Source organism: Eptesicus fuscus, chromosome 7, assembly GCF_027574615.1.
Source record: "Eptesicus fuscus isolate TK198812 chromosome 7, DD_ASM_mEF_20220401, whole genome shotgun sequence".
NCBI classification, from domain to species: Eukaryota; Metazoa; Chordata; class Mammalia; order Chiroptera; family Vespertilionidae; genus Eptesicus; species Eptesicus fuscus.
In genome coordinates, this window is record NC_072479.1 from 69,358,115 (window position 1) to 69,379,210 (window position 21,096).

The window sequence follows — 21,096 nt, forward strand, 5'->3', positions numbered from 1 at the left end:
GAAAAAATATCCTTGAGTGAGGATTAGCAACAACAACAAACAGTGGAAAGGTCCTGTAAAGAATGGTTTGGAGCAGGCGTCCTCAAACTACGGCCCACGGGCCACATGCGGGTGTTTTTGCCATTTTGTTTTTTTACTTCAAAATAAGATATGTGCAGTGTGCATAGGAATTTGTTCATAGTTTTCTTTAAACTATAGTCCGGCCCTCCAACGGTCTGAGGGACAGTGTACTGGCCCCCTGTTTAAAAAGTTTGAGGACCCCTGGTTTGGAGCATGGTCCAGATTCCCGCTTCAGGACCAAGGCACTCAATCCCCAGCTGCTGAGAATATCAGTGTTGATGGCTCACAGCTGAGTCCTCTTCTGCATCTCACCCTCTGACATGGTTTTGCCTCCTTTCCCTGGAGTATCCCACATTTAATGACCGGTTAAGAACAGGGTGCAAAGGCCCTGCCTCCTTGCGTCAATTCAGGATGACTGAGGGGAAATCCCAGCTTCATAGCCCCATATGGTATTGGCTGAGGCCTCTACTGCAAATTGTTCACAGTTCAATGTCTCCCTCTATCCAACTCTGCTTCCATCACTCTGTTACAGACGTTCCCAAGAGCACATCCCAATAATCTTTCTGTACACAAATCTCCCATGTGCGTCTGCTTCCCAAGGAAATGGGGTGGGGGCTGATTCCCTGCCAGCCAGCTGCCAACAGAACCCCATCCCTAGCGAGTGGAGTACTGAAAGCACCTGGCGATGCTGTGGCATTGGGATTACTAATTTGAATCCACTTATGCTGAAGCTATGCCCCGACCTGCTTACCTGTAATTTAAAAAATTAATAAATAAATAAAACATAGGGCTTTCTGCATTTATTATATTGACTTTTCTCTCGCTATAGTTTGGACAAGACTGCCACCTACTGGGGACTGAGGAGCTCTCATCCGCTTGGGGAATCAGTAATAGGACGTTGTTTTGTTTGCATTTTTTGAGTCTCAACGCCAACCCTTAAACCAATGCCTAACCCCTCACTTCTGCGAACAAATAGTTGTGTAGAAACAAGCTTTCAAAGGACAATGTTTTAACGTGGAAATGTAAACAAAAGCTAACATCTGTAGCTCGCAATATGCCACGTACTTTCCTAATTCTTACAACAGCCCTCTGAGGTGGGAACTATAATAAACACCTCCACATTACAGATGAAGAAATTAAGTTCTAAGGGAGTTTAAAGTGGGCATTAAGCGAAAGTGTTAATATCATCACTGGCTAATGAGAACTAAAGGGCTGAGTTAAAGTATTAGGTGTGGGGTGTACTAGAGCTCTGCTGGAAATAGACCACTAGTCCGGATCAGGATTGTGTGCTCTAACTGCCCTAAGTAGCCCTTTCTGTCTCTGATTGGAGAAACTGCTTTCCTTTGTTTATAAACCTGGATGGTTGGAGCTCCAGTGACTGCCTAGAACGCCAGCTCCGTAACTAAGTAACCGCCTCACTCTACCGGGCATGCGCACAAAACCTGACGCTATTTGTAGGAGGCCGACGGCGAGCGGCGCGGCGGGATCCCAGCATTCCTTTCGCGCCACCACCAAGATGGCGGCGCCCATGTTGAGGTGCATTTCTCCGAGCCGGTGGTTTTGCACCCCGGGCCCGTTGGGAGTCTTGCCCCGGGGGCTGCGTGAAGCCCACTCGGGCAATAAGGGGTTGCTGGCGGTGCAGAAGGCTCGGGGTTTGTTCAAGGAGTTCTTCCCCGACAAGGGTACGAAGGTAGAGCTCCCAGAGCTCTTCGACCGTAGCATCGCGGGCAACTTTCCCCAGACCATCTACTGCGGTTTCGACCCCACGGCGGACTCGCTTCATGTGGGGCACCTGCTGACGCTGCTGGGCCTCTTTCACTTCCAGCGAGCCGGCCACAACGTGATCGCCCTCGTGGGAGGCGCCACGGCGCGCCTGGGAGACCCCAGCGGTCGCACCAAGGAGCGCGAGGCGCTGGACGCAGAGCGCGTGGGAAGCAACGCGCGCGCCCTGCGCCGAGGGCTCGAGGCCCTGGCCGCTCATCACCAGCAGCTCTTCCCCAATGGGCAGGCCTGGGGCAGCTTCACGGTGCTCGACAACTCGGCCTGGTACCAGGAGCAGCACCTGGTGGACTTCCTGGCGGCGGTGGGCAGCCACTTCCGCATGGGCACGCTGCTGAGCCGGCTGAGCGTCCAGACCCGGCTCAAGAGCCCCGAGGGCCTGAGCTTGGCCGAGTTCTTGTACCAGGTGCTCCAGGCGTACGATTTCTACTACTTGTTTCAGCGTTACGGATGCCGGGTCCAGCTGGGCGGATCTGATCAGATGGGCAATATCACGTCGGGATACGAGTTCATCAACAAGTAAGGGTCTTTTAACCCAGGAGAAATCCTGGGGCCAAATAATTTACACGCGAAATAGCCGGTGATGCACTGTTAAGATTGTGAATTGACGCCCGTCGTCCAAGCCCTTGTTGGTTCTTCCCTCACCCCCCTAACCCCCCAAGGATCTGTAATGGTGTTAATATTATCACTGGCCAATGAGAACTAGAGGGCTGAGTTAAAGTGATAGGTATGGGATGTAGCCTAGAGCTCTGCAGGAAATAGACCACAAGTCAGGATTGTATGTTTTAATTCCCCTAAGTAGCTCTTTCTGTTTCTGATTTGAGAAACTGCTTTTCTTTGTTTATACCTGAGCCTCTGCTTTAGCTCTGCACCTTCCATGAAGCTAGGGATGAGCCACAGGGCTAGCCCATGTGCTACTCATTTTTTTTAAATTCCTTTAAGTTCACTCCTTTAGTGTCTCCACCTGACTCCCCCTTAAGCAGCACCTCCCCTGGGCTTGCCCAGAGTCACTGGTTCAATTGCTATTCAGAATGACAAATGACAAAATAGTGAATGCTGTGAAAGCTGTAAGAGGTCACAAAAGTTTTCTTGGAGCAAGAGGCCGCACAGAAATTTGAAGGGTGATGAGCAGAATCTACCATCACCTATGCCTGAAACACATAATGAAGTTTTTCTTTATGCATAGGTTGACTGGAGAAGACGTATTTGGAATCACTCTTCCTCTAATTACAAGTACAACTGGAGCAAAACTGGGAAAGTCTGCTGGCAATGCTGTTTGGCTAAGCAGGGATAAGACATCTCCATTTGAACTGTATCAATTCTTTGTCAGGCAGCCAGATGATTCGGTAGAAAGGTGAGTTCTTAATAGTGTGCTGAGAAAAATTAAGCTCATAAGTTCATGATATAATTTTAGCATTGAATCTCTCTGTATGTTTGGTTATTGTTTTTAAGTTCGATTATATTAAAGGCATAAACAATTACAACACAGAACATTGTAATTTTAACTGTCCTGAAGTTAAACACTTTTGGTTGGTTAAAGCAGAAAACCACTGTGGTTGATAGAAAACTTAGATCCAAAGTCCTGATTTGCATCTGGCAAGTACAGTAAAACTTGATATAAAGACTAATTCTGGTGAAGGGGTGTCCATTAAAGCTGCAAGTCCAGTATATAATAAGTAGGTTTTCTGAATATGTATGTTAAAAATTGACAAATTAGTTTACTTGTTTTTACTTATGTAGACACATTTGTGTAATTAAAATTAAGTATGTATGAAAAGTTTAATTTCACAGAAAAGTTTCCATATGTATTGTAATTTTAAATTTATACTGAATAGGTCTAGTAAATGTGTGCATTCACCAGTTACCAAGAGTAAGCAGATGCCCTCAGCTGGGGCGTGGCTTAGTGCACACAGGAACAGCAGCTAGCACTGGTTAAAACTGCTGCAGAGCCCTGACTGGTTTGGCTCAGTGGATAGAGTGTCGGCCTGTGGACTGAAAGGTCCCAGGGTTCGATTCCGGTCAAGGGCATGAACCTTGGTTGTGGGCACATCCCCAGTGGGAGGTGTGCAGGAGGCAGCTGATTGATGTTTCTAACTCTCTATCCCTCTCTTTCCTCTCTGTAAAAAAAAAATCAATAAAAAATATATTAAAAAAAAAAACTGCTGCAGAAAGTCACGCCATTCGACAATAGAACCAATAACCAGGCTTGATTCAGTGTGATCATTCCCTGAACATTGTTTATAAGCAATGACTCTTGGATTTAAATATACAGACTATAGCTGTAGATATGTAATATTTATTTATGTAGGCAAAATTACTAGTGTTTTCTCTAACGTGTGATCTCTTCGCTAGAGTTTATTAAAAACAACTGAATTAATAACAAAAAAAACACACACCTGTTAATGTAATTATAAACAAATCTTGGTTAAAAGCATTTTAAAATTTACAGGGTGTTAATTTTCACATATGGCACATGGACCAGATTTAGTCTGTTAAGTCAAGGTCTGCAAAATCGAGGGTTTATTGTATTTGAACTCTGACTTCCCGTCCCCAATCCTCTCTTTATTTCCCTGTGTGTCAGATTAATGGTGTGTCTGTTCATGAAGTTGTCCATTTATCTAAAACATTTTTTGAAAGTGGGTAATTGCTGTCTTGTGTAAGTGAAATGTCTTGCCCAAGGAATGTAATATAAGTAAATAAACAGGTGAGGGCAAGCAGTCTAAATGGGTGGTGTTTCTAGCAGGGGAACAGTCTGGTTCCGAGTGCACATTTCGGCTTGCCACATGGGGAGATTTGATGCAATAGTGCAGTAGGCAGAGGACGTCCTCACAGTTTGCAGGCATCTTGTTATAGGGTAGGGTCAGCTGGCAAATGCCAGGCAAATTCGGAAAAGTAAAATTCCAATGAGTCCCCTGATGGAATCAGGACAATACGTTTAGTCCATTGTTCCTGAAAAGTCTTAGTCTTCATTTAAGCATTTTGCCAAGTTTGAGGTGGACTAGGGAGTGGGGCCATTTGGGCAAGTGATGAGGCCAATTAACCCCACAGTTAATTGCAAGTTCAGTTATGTAATCCTGCCAGCTATGCTGATAATTGTGTTGGTCTCAGCCTATTGATAGTGATACTATTGGCTAAAAATGCCTGCGAGTGCTCACCTGGGCCCATACTGCTTGTGGTGAGCCCCCACAGACATTTCCACATAACAAGACCTGCCCTTGTTATGATTTCGGGATGCAACTCAACAGCAACCTTTGGGACCTTTGGCAAAACAAGATTATTACAAGTCCGTGAGGGTACGTGGCACTCTGAGGGCCACACCGCGAGGTCACAGATAGAGACAGAGGAGGGAGTGTTGAGGGGCTCTGCTTTTACTGGGGACGAGGTAGGGTGCCTAAGGTTTCGTGGGGTAGCCCAAGTGGTCAGTTATGTATGTTATCCAGGGCTTTCCAAAGGGGGAAATTCATGAGTGGGGGAGGCCTACTGCCTTATCAGGTTGGTTCACTCCTAGCTGTATCATACAGGGGTGGGCGAAAGTAAGTTCACCATTGTGAGTACATGAAACAGAGTTTAGTGTTGTGTTATTATTTCCATACGAACAATTATAAACCTTTGCCCACCCCTATACAATTGGCAATATGTTTATTCAAGATGGATGTCTGAGTAGACTATATCCCATGTACATTTTTGCCTCCTTTGTAGATTGTTAATCTAATCTAATAATAGACAAATATGCAAATTGACCGCACCTTCGCTACACCTAAGCCACGCCCACCAGCCAAGCCATGCCCACCAACCAATCAGGATGAGTATGCAAATTACCCAACAAAGATGGCAGCTAATTTGCATATCAAGACAGCGTCGAAAGAAGCCAAGAGCTGCAGAAGGGAGTAAAGCTTCGAAGAAGCAAGCAAGCCGGGGGGTGGGGGGGGGAGGAGAAGGGAGGAGCGAAGTCAGGGCCGGGGGCTAAGGGAAAAGCAGGTGGGCTGGCGGAGAAGGCAGGGCGGGGCGGGTGACAAGGGCGGAGTGGAGGCGGGGCCAGGGGCGAAGGGAAAAGCTGGCGGGCTGGCAGTGAAGGCGGGGCGGGCGACAAGGGCGGAGCGGAGGCTGGATAAAGTGCAGTAGGAAATCCTATTGCAGGATTTTTCCTGCAACGGGAACGCTAGTTAATCATAAAGGAATGGGTTTGTTTCTGTGCTCTCTATTCTGGTCCATTGATGTATACATCTGTTTTTATGCCAATACTATGCTGTTTTTTATTACTATGGCCTTGTAGTATAGTTTGATATCAGGTAGCATGGTTCCTCCAACTTTGTTCTTCTTTCTCAAGATTGCTGAGGATAATTGAGGTCTTTTGTGGTTCTATATAGATTTTTGGAATATTTGTTTTAGTTCTGTGAAATACTAGAGGCCCGGTGCACGAAATTCGTGCACTGGGGAGGGTGTCCCTCAGCCCAGCTTGCACCCTCTCTAATATGGGACCCCTCGGGGGATGTCCAACTGCAGGTTTAGGCCGGATCCCTGTGGAATCGGGCCTAAACCTGCAGTTGGACATCCCTTTCACAATCCGGGACTGCTGGCTCCTAACCGCTCACCTACCTGCCTGATTGCCCCCTAACTGCTCCCTTGCTGGCCTGATTGACCCCTAACTGCTCCCCTGCTGGCCTGATCACCCCCAAGGCTTTTATTAGTATAGATATGACCCTGCAGAGAAAATTTTACTAACCCTGCTTTACAATAAGAGCTTGACGATTGAATCATTAGTACCAGACACCAAGATTTCCTTTCTTTGAATAGTGGAGGGAATACTTATCTTGTCTTTAAGTTGCCCGGAAATTAAAATGAGATAATGACTTAGAAAAGTATAAAAGCACCATATAAAGACAACTGTCTTTTTAATGAAGTGGCAAAATGAAAAACACTTTTTATTCTCCCCTTCCTTCCTTTACAGCTTTTATTTAAACTTTGAAATTTATAAAAATTTCACTCCAATTTTCATTTCTTTACATTCAACATTATTTTGTATTGGTTTCAGGTTTTATATTAGTTATAGAATAGTGGTTAGACAATCATATACTTTACAAAGTGTTCCCCGATATTTCTAGTACCCACCTGGCATCATACCATCATTACAACACTATTGACTATATTCCCTATTTAAGTGACAATGGGTTTACAGGTTCCTTTCAGTCTTTCTTTTGTGTTTTTTGTCCTTCCTTTTCTTTCTCACTTCTTCCCTCATTTTCTTTATATAGTATCTCAATTGGCCATCAAAGCTCAGTGAAGACACTGGGACATGCTTCATCCATTTTACAGACCAGGAAACTGAGGCCAATTCCAGTTGGCTGTGGAACTTGACTCAGCACACAGGAAGCCCTCAGAGCCATGCTCTTTGCGCTTCCTAAGGGGCAGCGGCCCAGCAAACAGAACAAACCTTCCAGTCAGGCTTCTGAGCCTCTTTCTCAAGCACCTCTTCATTGCAGATGCTCCACATTCTTTCCTCTCCCCCCATTCTTTACTGCCCCACCTTCTCCGAAGCAGGTGGAAGGCTTCCCACTCACTGCCTAGGCATGCTCTGCTATGGGGCAGGGTGTAGCGAGCTTGCTTTTGGGTCAAGGCAGGAGCAGGAGTCACTGCCTCTGAAGTGTGAAGGCCTCCTGAGCGAGGTCCATTAGCACTGGGAGCTTCTCTGAATCACATCAGTCAATCCAGTACCCTGCAGTGCAGCACCTCTCCACTGAGGTGGCACCACCCCTCAACCCCCGCCTCAGGGGTGAGGGTCCTGGCCCTCTGCCAGGAGTCCTTCCATGCCCCTTGATCCCAGGCTGGGCCCACCCATGTCTTGGGGGCACTGCAGAACCTCTGTCTCTCTGCAGATGAGGCAGATCCCTGCCCTCGGTCTCCGCAAAGCTATGAATCTGTGGCCAGAGGCCTGGTCTGGGTCTCAGCAACCACATGCCTGCAATGTTCCCAGGGACCCTGGGAGCCGCTGGGCGAGTCCCGCCTCACCTCCCCGGGGTGCCGATCGCCCCGGGAGCGGCGGGATGGGCCCGGCCACGCCCCCCAGGGTGCCGATCGCCCCCGGGACCCCCAGGAGCGGCGGGATGGGCCCGGCCACGCCCCCCCAGGGTGCCAATCGCCCCCGGGAGCGGCGGGATGGGCCTGGCCATGCCCCCCCAGGTTGCCGATCTCCCCGATACCCTCTTGAGCGTCTGGGCAGCCAGGTCTCGCCTCCCCGGGGCAGCAATCGCCCCAGGGACCCCCTGAACTAAGAGGACTGGGCACCACCATCTTGATCTTCTCAACGGCCGGATATGCCACCCGGAGTCCCACCCCCCAGCCTCCCGCCGGCCCAATCGTGGGCGTAGCGGAGGTGCAGTCAATTTGCATGTTTCTCTATTATAAGGTAGGATGACATTGGTATCTTGATAGGAATTATGTTGAATTGATAGATTGCTTTGGATAATATGGACATTTTAATGATTTTAATTCTTCCTTGTGCAGGGCCAGCACAGTCAGGGGTTCGGTAAACCTGGGGAGGGCGAGGGGGGGCGCAGCGAAGGATTAAAGAAAAGACAAAGAGAATAGCAGGCTCAGTGGATCTCCTGTGTCTGGCTGAGGCCACAGAGAGAGATCCAGGCAGCAAGCTGAGGCTTTATTTTATAGCCATAGGTAAACAAGGTAGTGGTCACCATAGTTACAATGTTCTTGTGAGTTTCACTTGTTTTGGCAGCACTTGCTGCACCTCCCACAGCCCATTAGCTACCCAGGAAGGATCTAGGGAAGGTCATAAGGTCAAACTTAATTATCCTAAGAGGGCTGTGCCCTCTAAGCTCGGACTTATTTGTGGCTTTGCCAACAGGTCAGTCCGAGGCTTAACCCTATAGCTGCTCCCTACATCTCTCCCTTCTTTTATTTTTAAGCTACTACAGTAAAACTTATACATCAAGAACAAAGCTCTGACTATTAGAATAATAACAGAACAATGCCAATGCAAAACCCAAACTACAGACATGTTAACATTTTAAAACTTGAACATCAAGAACAAAACTCTGGCTATTAAAACAATAACAAAACAATGCCAATGCATCACAGCAATAAGAGAAATCAAACTACAGACATGTTAATATTTTCAGCTACAAAATGAAAGTTACCTACTCAGAGTCCTTAGATTTGGCCGAGCAAGACTTTACAGAAAACTGGCAGCTCGCAAAAGCTAGTCAGCACCTCGGTCCCTTGCTTATCCTTCGTTTTCTTCTTCTGCATCACTATTATTGGGGCAACTCTCAGTCTTTTGAATGAAGGGACAAGGAGCTTCTCTGGGTCCCCTGTACCTCCTCCAGCCGCCTGTGCTGCTTCTCCGTCTCCTTGATGAGGATGCCCCACAGCTGCTGCAGGTTGGCGAGCCTCTGTGGGATGGTCTCGGCATTCAGGCTGCTGCTGTTGGTGACGATGCTCTGGCTTCTCTCGAAGATGCTGTTGATGTGAAGATGTTGTTGATGCAAAGCTGGTGCTGTTGGATTTCCTTTTAGAGGGTCTGATTTTTCTTTATAGTCCTCAGATTTGGACGGTCTTAATTTCCCATGTTTTACACCTAGCTATTACTAAACTTTGCTCCCTACCTTACTTTTTGCTTTCTGCACGTGTGCCTTAAGAGAGCCTCCTTACAATTGTAGTTCCCCCAAATTCAGGCCCCGCTTTGGGTGCCACATGTGGTGGGCCAGCACAGTCAAGGGTTCGGTGAGCCTGAGCGGGTGTGGTGAAGGATTAAATAAAAGACAAAGAGAATAAGCTGGGGCTCCGTGGATCTCCTGTGACTTGCTGAGGCCACAGAGAGAGATCCAGCCAGCAAGCTGAGGCTTCATTTTATAGCCAGAGGTAAACAAGATTTGGAAGTTCCCTCTTTGCTGAGAGTTTTTATCAAAAATGAGTGCTGGATTTTTATCAGTGGGTGCTTTTTCTGCATCTGTTGATATGATTGTGTGATTTTTGTTCATTTTGTTTATGTCGTGTATCACGTTTATTGAGTTGCAGATATTGTACCAGCCTTGCATGCCCGGAATAAAGCCCACTTAATCTTGGCATATAATCTTTTTAATGTATTGCTACAATCTGGTTTGCTAATATTTTGTTGAAGACTTAGCTCTATGTTCATCAGGGATATTGGCCTATAATTTTCTTTCTTTGTAGTGTCAGTGTCCTTATCTGCCTTCAGAATTAGGATAATTTGGCTTCGTAAAAGGAGCTTGGGAGTCCTCCCTCCACTTGAGGTTTTTTTTTAATAGTTTGAGAAGGATAGGTGTTAGTTCTCCTTGAGTGACTGTTTGGTGGTAAAATTCACTTGTGAGCCATCCAGTCCAAGACTTTTGTTTGTTGGGAGTTTTTTTTATTACTGCCTCAACTTCATTAGTTATAATCTGTCTATTCAGATTTTCTGATTCTTCCTGCTTTAGTTTTGGAAGATTGTATGTTGCTAGGAATATCTATTTAGTCCAGATTGTTTAATTTGCAGGCATATATTGTTCGTAATATTTTTTTATAATCCTTTGTATTTCTGCAGAGTCATGTGTTACTTCTTGTCTTTCATTCCTGATTTTGAGTCCTCTGTTTCTTAATGAGTCTGGTTAAAGCTTTATCAATCTTTTTTTTTTTTTTTAATATATTTTATTGATTTTTACAGGGAGGAAGGGAGAGGGATAGAGAGATAGAAACGTCGATGAGAGAGAAACATCAACCAGCTGCCTCCTGCACACCCCCCACTGGGGATGTGCCCGCAACCAAGGCACATGCCCTTGACCGGAATCGAACCTGGGACCTTCCAGTCCGCAGGCCGACGCTCTATCCACTGAGCCAAACCGGTTTCAGCTTATCAATCTTTTTATCTTTTCAAAGAACCAGCTCTTGGTTTCATTGATCTTTTGTGTTGTTTTTTTTAGACTCTAATTTATTTATTTCTGTTCTGATCTTTTGTTTCCTTTCTTCTACTCACTTTGGACTTTGTTTGTTATTGTTTTCTAATTTCTTTGAGTGTAAAATTAGATTGTTTATTTGATATTTTTCTTATTTCCTGTAATGCTATTAATTTCCCCATTCGTACTGCTCTTACTGTATCGCATAGATTTGGGCTATTGTGTTCTCATTTTCATTTATTTCGATGTATCTCTTGATTTCTTCCTTGACCTCATTGTTAACTCATTCATTGTTTAGTACCATGTTAGTTAGTTTCCATGTCTTTGTATGTTTTTCAGTGTTTTTCTTGTTATTGATTTCTAGTTTCATATCATTATGGTCAAAGAAGATGCTTGATATGAATTGAGACTTGTTTTATGTCCTAACATGTGATCGATCCTAGAAAATGTTTTATGTCCACTTGAAAAGAATTTATATTCTGCTGCTTTGGGGTGAAATGCTCTGAAGACATCAGTTAAATCCATCTCAGACATTTCTCTTAGCAAGATGAAAAATTTAGAAGGAATATGTCAGAATCAAAATTTAAGGCTGAGCAGAAGGAATTGGCTAATTCCTCAATTCTTGTTACAATGATTCATAATATGGATACCAGTGCTGTAAAAATTTATCCATGAAGTTTAGTTGACCACAAATTCAGTAGTCACATAGCTACCAAAAAAAAAACAAACAGTATCATGGATAGCATTTTCATTAATACAACATTAAAAATTGCTCTTTATATTTCTTTTCACAGTAATCATATATGATACCTACATTGCCAATATGTGTTCTCCCACGTGTAAATAAACTTTTATTCAAGTACACTTTATACTAGATCTCTGGGAGAAACTTAGAAAATAAAAGTCCCATTGTCTTGCTTTTACCCAAAAGAAACTTAAGGCCTACAGAGAACTGCTGTACAACCCAGTGATCCCACTTCTGGGAATATATGTGAAGAAATACAAAACACTGGTTCAGAAGACTGCAATGTTATTTACAATAGCCAAGATTTGGAAGCAGCCTAACTGCCCATCAGTAGATGAGTGGATAAAAAAGCTGTGGTACATTTACACAGTGGAATACTACTCAGCTGTAAAAAAACAAAGAAGAAAATCTTACCTTTTGTGACAGCATGGATGGACCTACAGAAGTATTGTGCTAAGTGAAATGAGCCAGTCAGAGAAAGACAAATACCATGTAATTTCACTTATGTGTAGACTCTAACGAACAAAAAAAATAGAAACAGACTCATAGATACATAGAATAAACTGACAGCTGTTAGAGGGGAGGGTAATGGGGGACTGGGTGAAAAAGGTCAAAGGAATTAAGAAAAAACAAACACCTCATTGACACAGGCAACAGTATGGTGATTACCAGAGGGAAAGGGGTATGGGGGTGGGTGAAGAAGATAAAGATGAGGTAAATAGTGATGGAAGGAGACTTGACTTTGGATGGTGAACACAAAATATAAGGTACACATACATGAAAAACAAAAGTGTAAAATAACATGCTTGGGAAGAATGCACACAAATTTAGATTGGTGATTATCTCTGGGGCAAGAGGAGAATATGATGGGGCTGGGGCCTTCATCTATACCTTTGTTATTTTGTGACTTAAAAAAAGAAAGATTGCCGAAACCGGTTTGGCTCAGTGGATAGAGTATCGGCCTGCGGTCTCAAGGGTCCCAGGTTCGATTCCGGTCAAGGGCATGTACCTTGGTTGCGGGCACATCTCCAGTAGGGGGTGTGCAAGAGGCAGCTGATGGATGTTTCCCTCTCATCAATGTTTCTAACTCTCTATCCGTCTCTCTTCCTCTCTGTAAAAAATCAATAAAATATATTTTAAAAAAAAAGAAAGAAAGAAAGATCATGCTCTGGACGGTGTTAATTGCGCATCATCACATGCACCCAAATGTCAAGCATTGGATTCCCAGTCAGGGCACATACCTGGATTGCAGGCTTGATCCCCATTAGGAGGTGTGCAGGAGGCAGCCAATTGATGTTTCTCTCTCTCTCCCCCTTCCTCTTTTTCTAAAATCAATTTTTTAAAAAGACATTTAAAAAATAAATATATAAATAAATTAAAGATCTGAAAGAAAGATGGCAAAATAGTAATACCTTCAGTCTGGGTGGCATGTGTATGATTGTCTTATATTATGTTCAGTACATTTCTGCACATTTGTTGTTTCACAATTAAAAATAATTTTAACCCTTTGCACTCGCTTGCTTTTTTCTCGATTCCTTTATTCTAATGCTAACCATGTCGAGTCACACTCGACATTCGAGTGCAAAAGGTTAAGACAGTGAGAGAGAAACCAAGATGGCAGCATAGGTAAACACTTATACTGCTGCATCACACAACAATTTCAAAACTGCAACTGGAAGACAGAGCGGACATCGTCCTGAACCACTGGAAAGCTGGCTGAGTGGAAATTCTACAATTAGAAGGAAAGATAAAAGGACACTGAGACCCAGAGGAGCTGTGGAGGACAGATGTGTGGAGACCCGCGCGTGCGGAAAGGGCGGGCGGCTGAATACGCGACTGGCTTACTCGCAGCGCTCGGAGAGGGTGGCCAGCAAGCGCGTAGCTAGCTTTCTCATTTGGGAGGGAAACAAAACCTCCAGACTGCACTGAAATCCAGTTCCGGGTTAGACTTTGGGTACCCAGACTCATTCGGGGAGAAACGACTGTATGGCAGCAGGCAAAACTCGAGGGCAGCCTTCTCTCAGAGGTGCGTGCAGCCATTGCCGCGGGACACTGAGACACAGGGGCCTCGTAGGGCGGGACTGATGGGAAACCAAGGCTGTCTGCTCCACCCTGAAACTCCGCCCCATCCAAGCTGAGCACAGAAGCTCCCAGCAGAGACACAGCTGATCCTCACAGCCAGTTGGCCTGGAGATCAACTCCCCCCAGTGATACAACAATCTATGCTTAACTACAACAAGACTGCACACACAGTCCGCAAAGGGGCACACCAAGAGTGTCCACCTCAGGGTAACTGGGGAGGCTGAGCCACTGGGCCATATAGGACACCTAGCACACAAAGCCACTCCATCAACTCAGGGAAGCAGCCAAAATGCAGAGACAAAGAGGCAGGTCACAAATGAAGGAATTAGAGGAAAGTAAACGATTGGATATAGAGTTCAAAACCACGGTTATAAGGTTTTTCAAGAATTTCCTAGAAAAGGCCAATAAATTTAGCCAGACCCTCGAGGATATGAAAAAGGATCAACTAGAAATTAAGCATACACTGACTGAAATAAAAAATATTATACAGAGACCTAAAAGCAGACTAGAGGATTGCAAGAACCAAATCAAAGATTTGGAATACAAAGAAGCAAAAAACACTCAACCGGAAAAGCAAAAAGAAAAAAGAACCCAAAAAGTTGAAGATAGTGTAAGAAGTCTCTGAGACAACTTCAAGCGTACCAACATCAGAATTATGGAGGTGCCAGAAGAAGAGAGAGAGCAAGATACTGAAAACCTATTAGAAGAAATAGTGACCGAAAACTTCCCCCACCTGGTGAAAGAAATAGACTTACAAGTCCAGGAAGCACAGAGAACTCCAAACAAAAGGAATCCAAAGAGGACCACACCAAGACACATCATAATTAAAATGCCAAGAGCAAAAGACAGAGAATATTAAAAGCAGCAAGAGAAAAACAGTTAGTTACCTACAAGGGAGCACCCATACGATTGTCAGCTGATTTCTCAACAGAAACTATGCAGGCCAGATGGGAATGGCAAGAAATATTCAAAGTGATGAATAGCAAGAAACTACAACCAAGATTACTCTACCCAGCAAAGCTATCATTCAGAATTGAAGGGCAGATAAAGAGCTTCACAGATAAGAAAAAGCTAAAGGAGTTCATCACCACCAAACCAGAATTATATGAAATGCTGAAAGGTATTCTTTAAGAAGAGGAAGAAGAAGAAAAAGATAAAAATTATGAACAACAAATGCGTATCTATCAACAAGTGAATCTAAAAACCAAGGGAATAAAAAATCTGATGAACAGAATAAACTGGTGAATATAATAGAATCAGGGGCATAGAAAGGGAGTGGACTGACAATTCTTGGGGGAAAAGGAGAGTGGGGGGTGCGGGAAGAGACTGGACAAAAAGCGTACACCTATGGATGAGGACAGTGGGGGGGAGGTAAGGGCAGAGGGTGGGGTAGGAACCTGGTGGAGGGGAGCTAACCCTAACCCTAAGGGGGAAAAAGAGGAACAATTGTAATAATCTGAACAATAAAGATTTATTAAATTAAAAAATAAAGTGAAATTATGAAAAACAAAACAAAAAAATAAAAAATAAAACAAAAATAAATAAATAAATAAATAAATAAATAAAAAAAATAATTTTAAAAGCAAAGGGAGCCAGAGATAAAAACTAGATATGTGATATAAATGTAACATTTTATTCTTTGTCCCGAAGGTACCTGAGGCTCTTCACTTTTCTGCCCCTTCCGGAGATTGACCACATAATGCAGCAGCATGTCAAAGAGCCAGAAAAGCGGGGTCCTCAGAAACGACTTGCTGCAGAAGTCACAAAGCTGGTTCATGGACAAGAAGGGCTGGATTCTGCTAAAAGGTGGCCTTTTCAAATAATTAACACTGATGAAGTTATTTAGTTAACCAGGGGCCCAGTGCATGAATTCGTGCACCTTGAACTGTGGGCTGCGGCTGCGGTGGGCACAGGGGCAGGTTTCCGCCCATCCTCTGCACCCCCTCCCGGCTCCTCCCACCATGGCCCCTGGTCCCCCGTCTGCCGGTAGCCCCGCTCCTGCCACCGCCGCTCCCATGTGCTGACGGCGCTGGCCTCGTTTGCGCCCACTGACAGCGCAGAGTGATTGGGGCAAGCACCAGCAGCAGGTGCAAGCGGCGGCTGCTGCCCTGATTGCCCCTCAGGAGCAGGGGGAGATGGAGAAGCACTTCAGGGGTGATTGGGGCCAGCAGCTGCCACTCACACCTGCTGACGGTGTGGAGCAATCAGGACTGGTGCCGGGTGCCAGCAGCGGGTGAGAGCTGCAGCTCCGGCTCCAGTGCCAGTTGTGGGTGCGAGCGGGGCTGGCACCAGCAGCAGGTGCGAGAGCTGGGCAAGAACACAGCAGGAGGGAGCAAAGAACTTTCAGTAACCACCAGAGGCTCACTCCGATGACAGCAACCAGCACCCAACCTTGGTCTGGTGCCCCTGCTCACCTGCTTCATCCCGCTGCAGCCAATGCCCACCATGTTCCGCGCTCTGCCACCTGCTGCCGACTCCAGCCACATTCCACACACACCCCCTGGTGGTCAGCACATGTCATAGCAACCGGTTCAGTTCTGCTGTTCGGTCTATTTGCATATTAGGGTTTTATATATATAGATAATAGACTTGGGAAAATTTAGAGCCACACTGCTTTCGAGTTGTCCTTCACTGCTAACAAGGATTGCCAGTGTGGGCTATAGTCACTTTCAGACAGCCTCCCTTTATCATAAAAACGATCCTGAATTAAGTTTATAAATTATAACAGGTAAATTTTGCTGTTTCAAAAATTTTCCGTCTAGAGCAGTGGTCGGCAAACTCATTAGTCAACAGAACGGCAAACCGCGGCGGCTCGCGAGCCGCAGTTTGCCGACCACTGGTCTAGAACATAGTGGGGACTTCATAATTGGTTACTGTGTATTAGAACGTGTATCTGAATTAACAATTACATGACGTTGTCTCAAACTGTTTTTCAGGTGTACACAAGCCCTTTATCACAGTAGCATAGATGCACTGGAGGTCATGTCTGATCAAGAGTTAAAAGAGTTGTTTAAAGAAGCTTCATTTTCTGAATTAGTTCTTGACCCTGGAACAAGCGTCCTAGATACGTGCCGCAAAGCAAATGCCATTCCAGATGGTCCCCGGGGGTAAGATTATTTAACTTTCAGATTCACAATTAATTCACTATTAAATGGTATAGTTCACAGCATGTGTTTCCACAGAGTGCTTTCCTGAGAATTCTTTAATGGTGTCTCCTTTCTTCTAGGAGTTATATTGGTCTGAGAATAAAGTGAAAACTGATTAATGGTGATAATAGCTTAAATTTCAGCTTATTGCTGAAAATACCTTAAATTTCCTATGAAGTCAAGTACTACTATACTGCTTCTTATTAAATCGAACTCAGTCAGTTTGTCCTCCAGCATTGGAAAAGGCTTGCATTTAAGGAATAAGTATAATAATAAAAGCGTAATATGCTAATTAGACTGGATGTACTTCCAGACGAATCTGGGGCTGTGAGGGCCAAGGCAAGCCACCATGGCTGTGACCAACCAGCGGGCTGCGGCGGGTGGGTGGGGCCTGGGGTCTCGGATGCCTGCCAGCGGCCGGAGGGAAGCCGGTGCTGGCAGCCGGAGGAAGGCAGGCCTACTCTTGCACGAATTTCGTGCATCAGGCCTCTAGTATTCAATAAGTACACTGGGATCAGTTAACTCAGGATGGTCACAGTTTGAGAAGATCACAAGAACAGAGGCCCTAAGTGGACAGAGCCACATGAGCCATCTCATATTCAGTCTGTATCCTCTTTATTTGGGGGAGTAGAATGGTTATTCAACCTGTTTAAAATATTAGTTGAATTTCTGAAAACAAGCATGTGATATAACTTCCTAAGACTATTATAACTACATACAATTATTCCACTTGTGAATTTTATTTTCTTATTCAGGAAGCAGGTAAATACTTAAAATTCCTCAGTTATGTGGTATTATTAGGGAATAAGGTGTTCCACAAAAAAAGTTATTTGGCTTATATTCGATGCTTATCCACTTATAAATGAAACAGTGTGATGTAGAAGGAGAAGCATTAGTTTGCCAAGAGATCCTGGGTTCCTCATCTACAGGAGTTCTAGCATATGTCAGTTAACAGTCTGTGTTCATGGTTATGAAGGACCTTTGTTATATTATAGTTGGTGGGTGTGTTATTTTCCCAATTGTTTTGGATTATTTGCCTCTATCATAAAAAGCTTAGATTTCTCTATAAGGAGAAAATATCCATTGTCTCTCTTTGTATCACCTGCTACTCCACCTTGATTTCCTAATATGCTAGTTTAGTTAACATTCACTGAACTGAGGGTGGTATCATGCACTTCCCCACAGTGAGTCGGCGGTTCTAAGCCTTTTCCTCCCTGTGGAAGCATTTTTCATTTCCTTCTGAACTGTTCTAGTGGTTTATTTACTGATAACAAGTTTTACTGCTACTTAAGATGACACCATATCTGATTTAGCCAGAGTTCCAAGTAATACTTACATTTTTTAGATTGTATAAGCTTGTGCTTTTAAGCAAAATGTAGAACATGATCTGGGAACAATAGCAAACAACTTAAAATAAAGCTTTGTAAGAGAAAATTTTTTCCTAAATATTAAGTCTTTTACTGTTGATCTAAAACCATGCATAGTAGCTTTTTAAATTTGGTAACACACTCAGATAAAACCAAGACTTGCCTTGCAGAAGGACTTCCATGGCCTTTCATGCTCTAGCCCTCTCTGAAATCTCACCTCCGTCTGGCTACTCCCACGCTTCCTCACTGTTTGTGGAAATAACTGCAACCTACTCTCCCAGTGTCAGTGACTCTTCTTTCAGGAAAACTTCCAATCCCCACCCCTCAGTGCACTCCTAGAGCTAGTAGCTCATGACAGCATTTAATCAGTGTGTCGTCATTGTTCATTTGTTTGCCTCTCTCCACTAGTTTGCTATATTATTTATATTTAGTGCATAGAACTCTGTAAATGTTTATTGGATGAATTGGATAAATAACTTGAATAAAACCTAATTACTTTATATAGGCCAGCAAAAAAATTTTAGTAATCTATAATTAAATCAGCAACTGATTTTGTATTCTGAAATTAGCCAACTTTGCTTGGTGTTTTAACAAAATTTGCCCTTATTTGCATATACTCAGAATGTAATTTGAAAGCATTTTCCAATTTCATAAGCAAGTTTCTTAAAAATTTCTGTAGCTAATACTGTAACAGCAGGTCCTCAAATAATGTCATTTCATTATGTTGATGAGAAAAAACAAGACAGTTTCTGGCCAGGCCCACTGTGTGGAGTTTGCATGAACTCCCCATGCCTGTGTGGGGTTTTTCAGGGACTCTGGTTTCCTCCCTAAGATGTGCACATGAGGTGAACTGTCGTGTCTACATTGTCCCAGTCTGAATGAGTCTCTCTGTGCATGCATGTGTGTGTATGCATGTGCACACACATGCCCTACAATGAAAGGTGTCCTGCCAGGGTTGGTGCCTGCCTTGCACTCTGAGCACCTGGGCTTGGGAAAGCTCCAGCCACGTGCAACCCTGAAATGGCATTAGGGGGTTGGAAAAGTCATCTTGTTTTTATTGATCTTAAATCTATGTATAGCTCAGTTATTTCAATGTTTAATATTAGAAGTGTTCTGATTCTGTAGTTTTGATATTTTTGTGACCAGAAATATGCTATAGGAACTTAACTCTTATCATTCAGCCTATGATAAAATTGGTTTTGTTCCATGTTGTTTCACTTAGAGTTTCCAAGAACCTATCAACAATATTAAGTGAGGACTTACTGTAGTTGTCACTTATATCTCATTAAAAGCTGCGATGTCCTGTAAGTTTCTTTTCTGTGATTTTTCTCCCCAAGGTAGGGTCGCCCTCCAGAAAGTGATCCATTACTCCAAATCACTTTATTGTTAAACCTACTAAACAGTTCTGTCAAGAGCCGATATATCCCAGCTCTTTTTTGCCAGGAAACAAGAAACCTATTATGCCTTAAACGCTCCTTTAGAAGAGCATTAAAGGGAGACATCATCCAGTAAAAGTGAAGATAAATTCATGGTTCAGTGCTAAAAGTTTTCAACTGGAGAGCCTCTGAAATACAATAGTGATATATCTGTAATATGGGGAAAGATCAACAGGGATTGGATTTACCTCGTTACTAAATATTTGTTTTTAGGTATCGGATGATAACAGAAGGCGGAGTCAGTATAAATCACAAACAAGTAACGAATCCGGAGAGTGTCTTGGTTGTTGGACAACATATTCTTAAGAATGGACTTTCATTACTTAAAATAGGAAAAAGGAATTTCTACATTATAAAATGGCTTCAACTATGATGAAAAATTCTTCTGATGATTCAAACTTACCGTCATTCATTCTCAAGACATACGAAAGGTTGGCTCCAGAACTTAACATTCCTTCACTTACGCCAATCAGCAGAGAATGGAGTATATACTCTAGGCCTCACAGTGTGAGTAATTTCATTATTTATATAGGTTGGTATAAATAAGTTGTCTGTGTAATGATGGGATATTTTTATTTCCTGATCCTTAAACATTAAGGACTACCATAGAAATCGTGGTTTCCAGGGTTAGTATGTTTTAAAAATTATACTTTATGAAAAAACTAAATGCTGTCTTTCCAATCCTATCTTGCTCTCCTTCCTGGACATGAGGGGGGCGGACAATGAAAAGAGGTAATATAAAGAATTGCAGATACTTTTATATCAAGTATATATATCTAACTGATCTCGCTAGTGTCTGTTTCAAAACCAGCAGTGCCTCTAGCATCCACATTAGAAATGCGAAATCTAGTACTGGAAACTGATTTTTGTTGTTTAGAAACCAAATACAGTTCTTCTTTTAAAAGAGAAAAATTAGATAGCCATAACTGGCATTAGAAACAATAAAAATAATTTTCAAAGAAAAGATTAAAAATCAGTACTTGACTTTACAGAAAGTTTCTAATTATTTTCCATTCCCTTACCTGTGTTTCAGTGGAACTAAATTTACTCACCGCCTTATTTTGTCAAACTACTAAGGTAGCAATATTTTATAAATTTACGAACTTAAATTAGTTTTAAGTTTCAACTTCTTGCCCCCACCAGATTACAACTTGAGATAAACTGAAAACTTAAGTAACCAAAGAAGTAAAAGAGGCAAATATTATGTTATACCAACTATCCAATTATATGAGAATATAAAAAAATTCTCAGGTAATGGAAGTTTTCAGGTCAAATTTAAAAGATTTCCTATCAAGACTTAGTTAAGCTCTACATAGTTTAGGCAAATTAAATCTCTAGGACTTAAATTTCCACATATGACAAATCCATTTCCCTAAGGATCAAGTGAAAGGTACACATATACAGAATGGTTCATAACCAAATTTACTCTAGAAAACCTTATAGGCAGCCAAGAGTGGCTTTAATGTTCAAGTTCTAGCCATTTGCTACCTGGATTACTTAGAGCAAGTCACTGTCTTTATATGCAAAAATGGATATGTAATAATTCTTCAGTGAACTGTTAGAATCTAATAATAC

The 21,096-nt window shown here is 43.3% G+C and overlaps 1 protein-coding gene across 1 annotated transcript; it reads left to right on the forward strand.

Moving 5' to 3' along the window:
- Window positions 1-1,555: 1,555 nt before the first annotated feature.
- Window positions 1,556-20,399, forward strand: YARS2 (tyrosyl-tRNA synthetase 2). The gene is made up of 5 exons (XM_008140547.3): window positions 1,556-2,358; window positions 3,026-3,193; window positions 15,223-15,378; window positions 16,509-16,679; window positions 19,735-20,399. Exons 1-5 carry the CDS (start codon window positions 1,577-1,579, stop codon window positions 19,892-19,894), a joined length of 1,437 nt encoding a protein of 478 aa, XP_008138769.2. The 5' UTR covers window positions 1,556-1,576; the 3' UTR covers window positions 19,895-20,399.
- The last annotated feature ends 697 nt before the right edge of the window (window positions 20,400-21,096 follow it).

Bases quoted from the DNA above. Each gene is read 5' to 3' on its own strand.
- YARS2 (XM_008140547.3), top strand. From the start codon at position 1,577: ATGGCGGCGCCCATGTTGAGGTGCATTTCTCCGAGCCGGTGGTTTTGC. The intron at 2,359-3,025 runs GTAAGGGTCTTT...CTTTATGCATAG, and splicing joins GGATACGAGTTCATCAACAA to GTTGACTGGAGAAGACGTAT. The intron at 16,680-19,734 runs GTAAGATTATTT...ATTTGTTTTTAG, and splicing joins ATTCCAGATGGTCCCCGGGG to GTATCGGATGATAACAGAAG.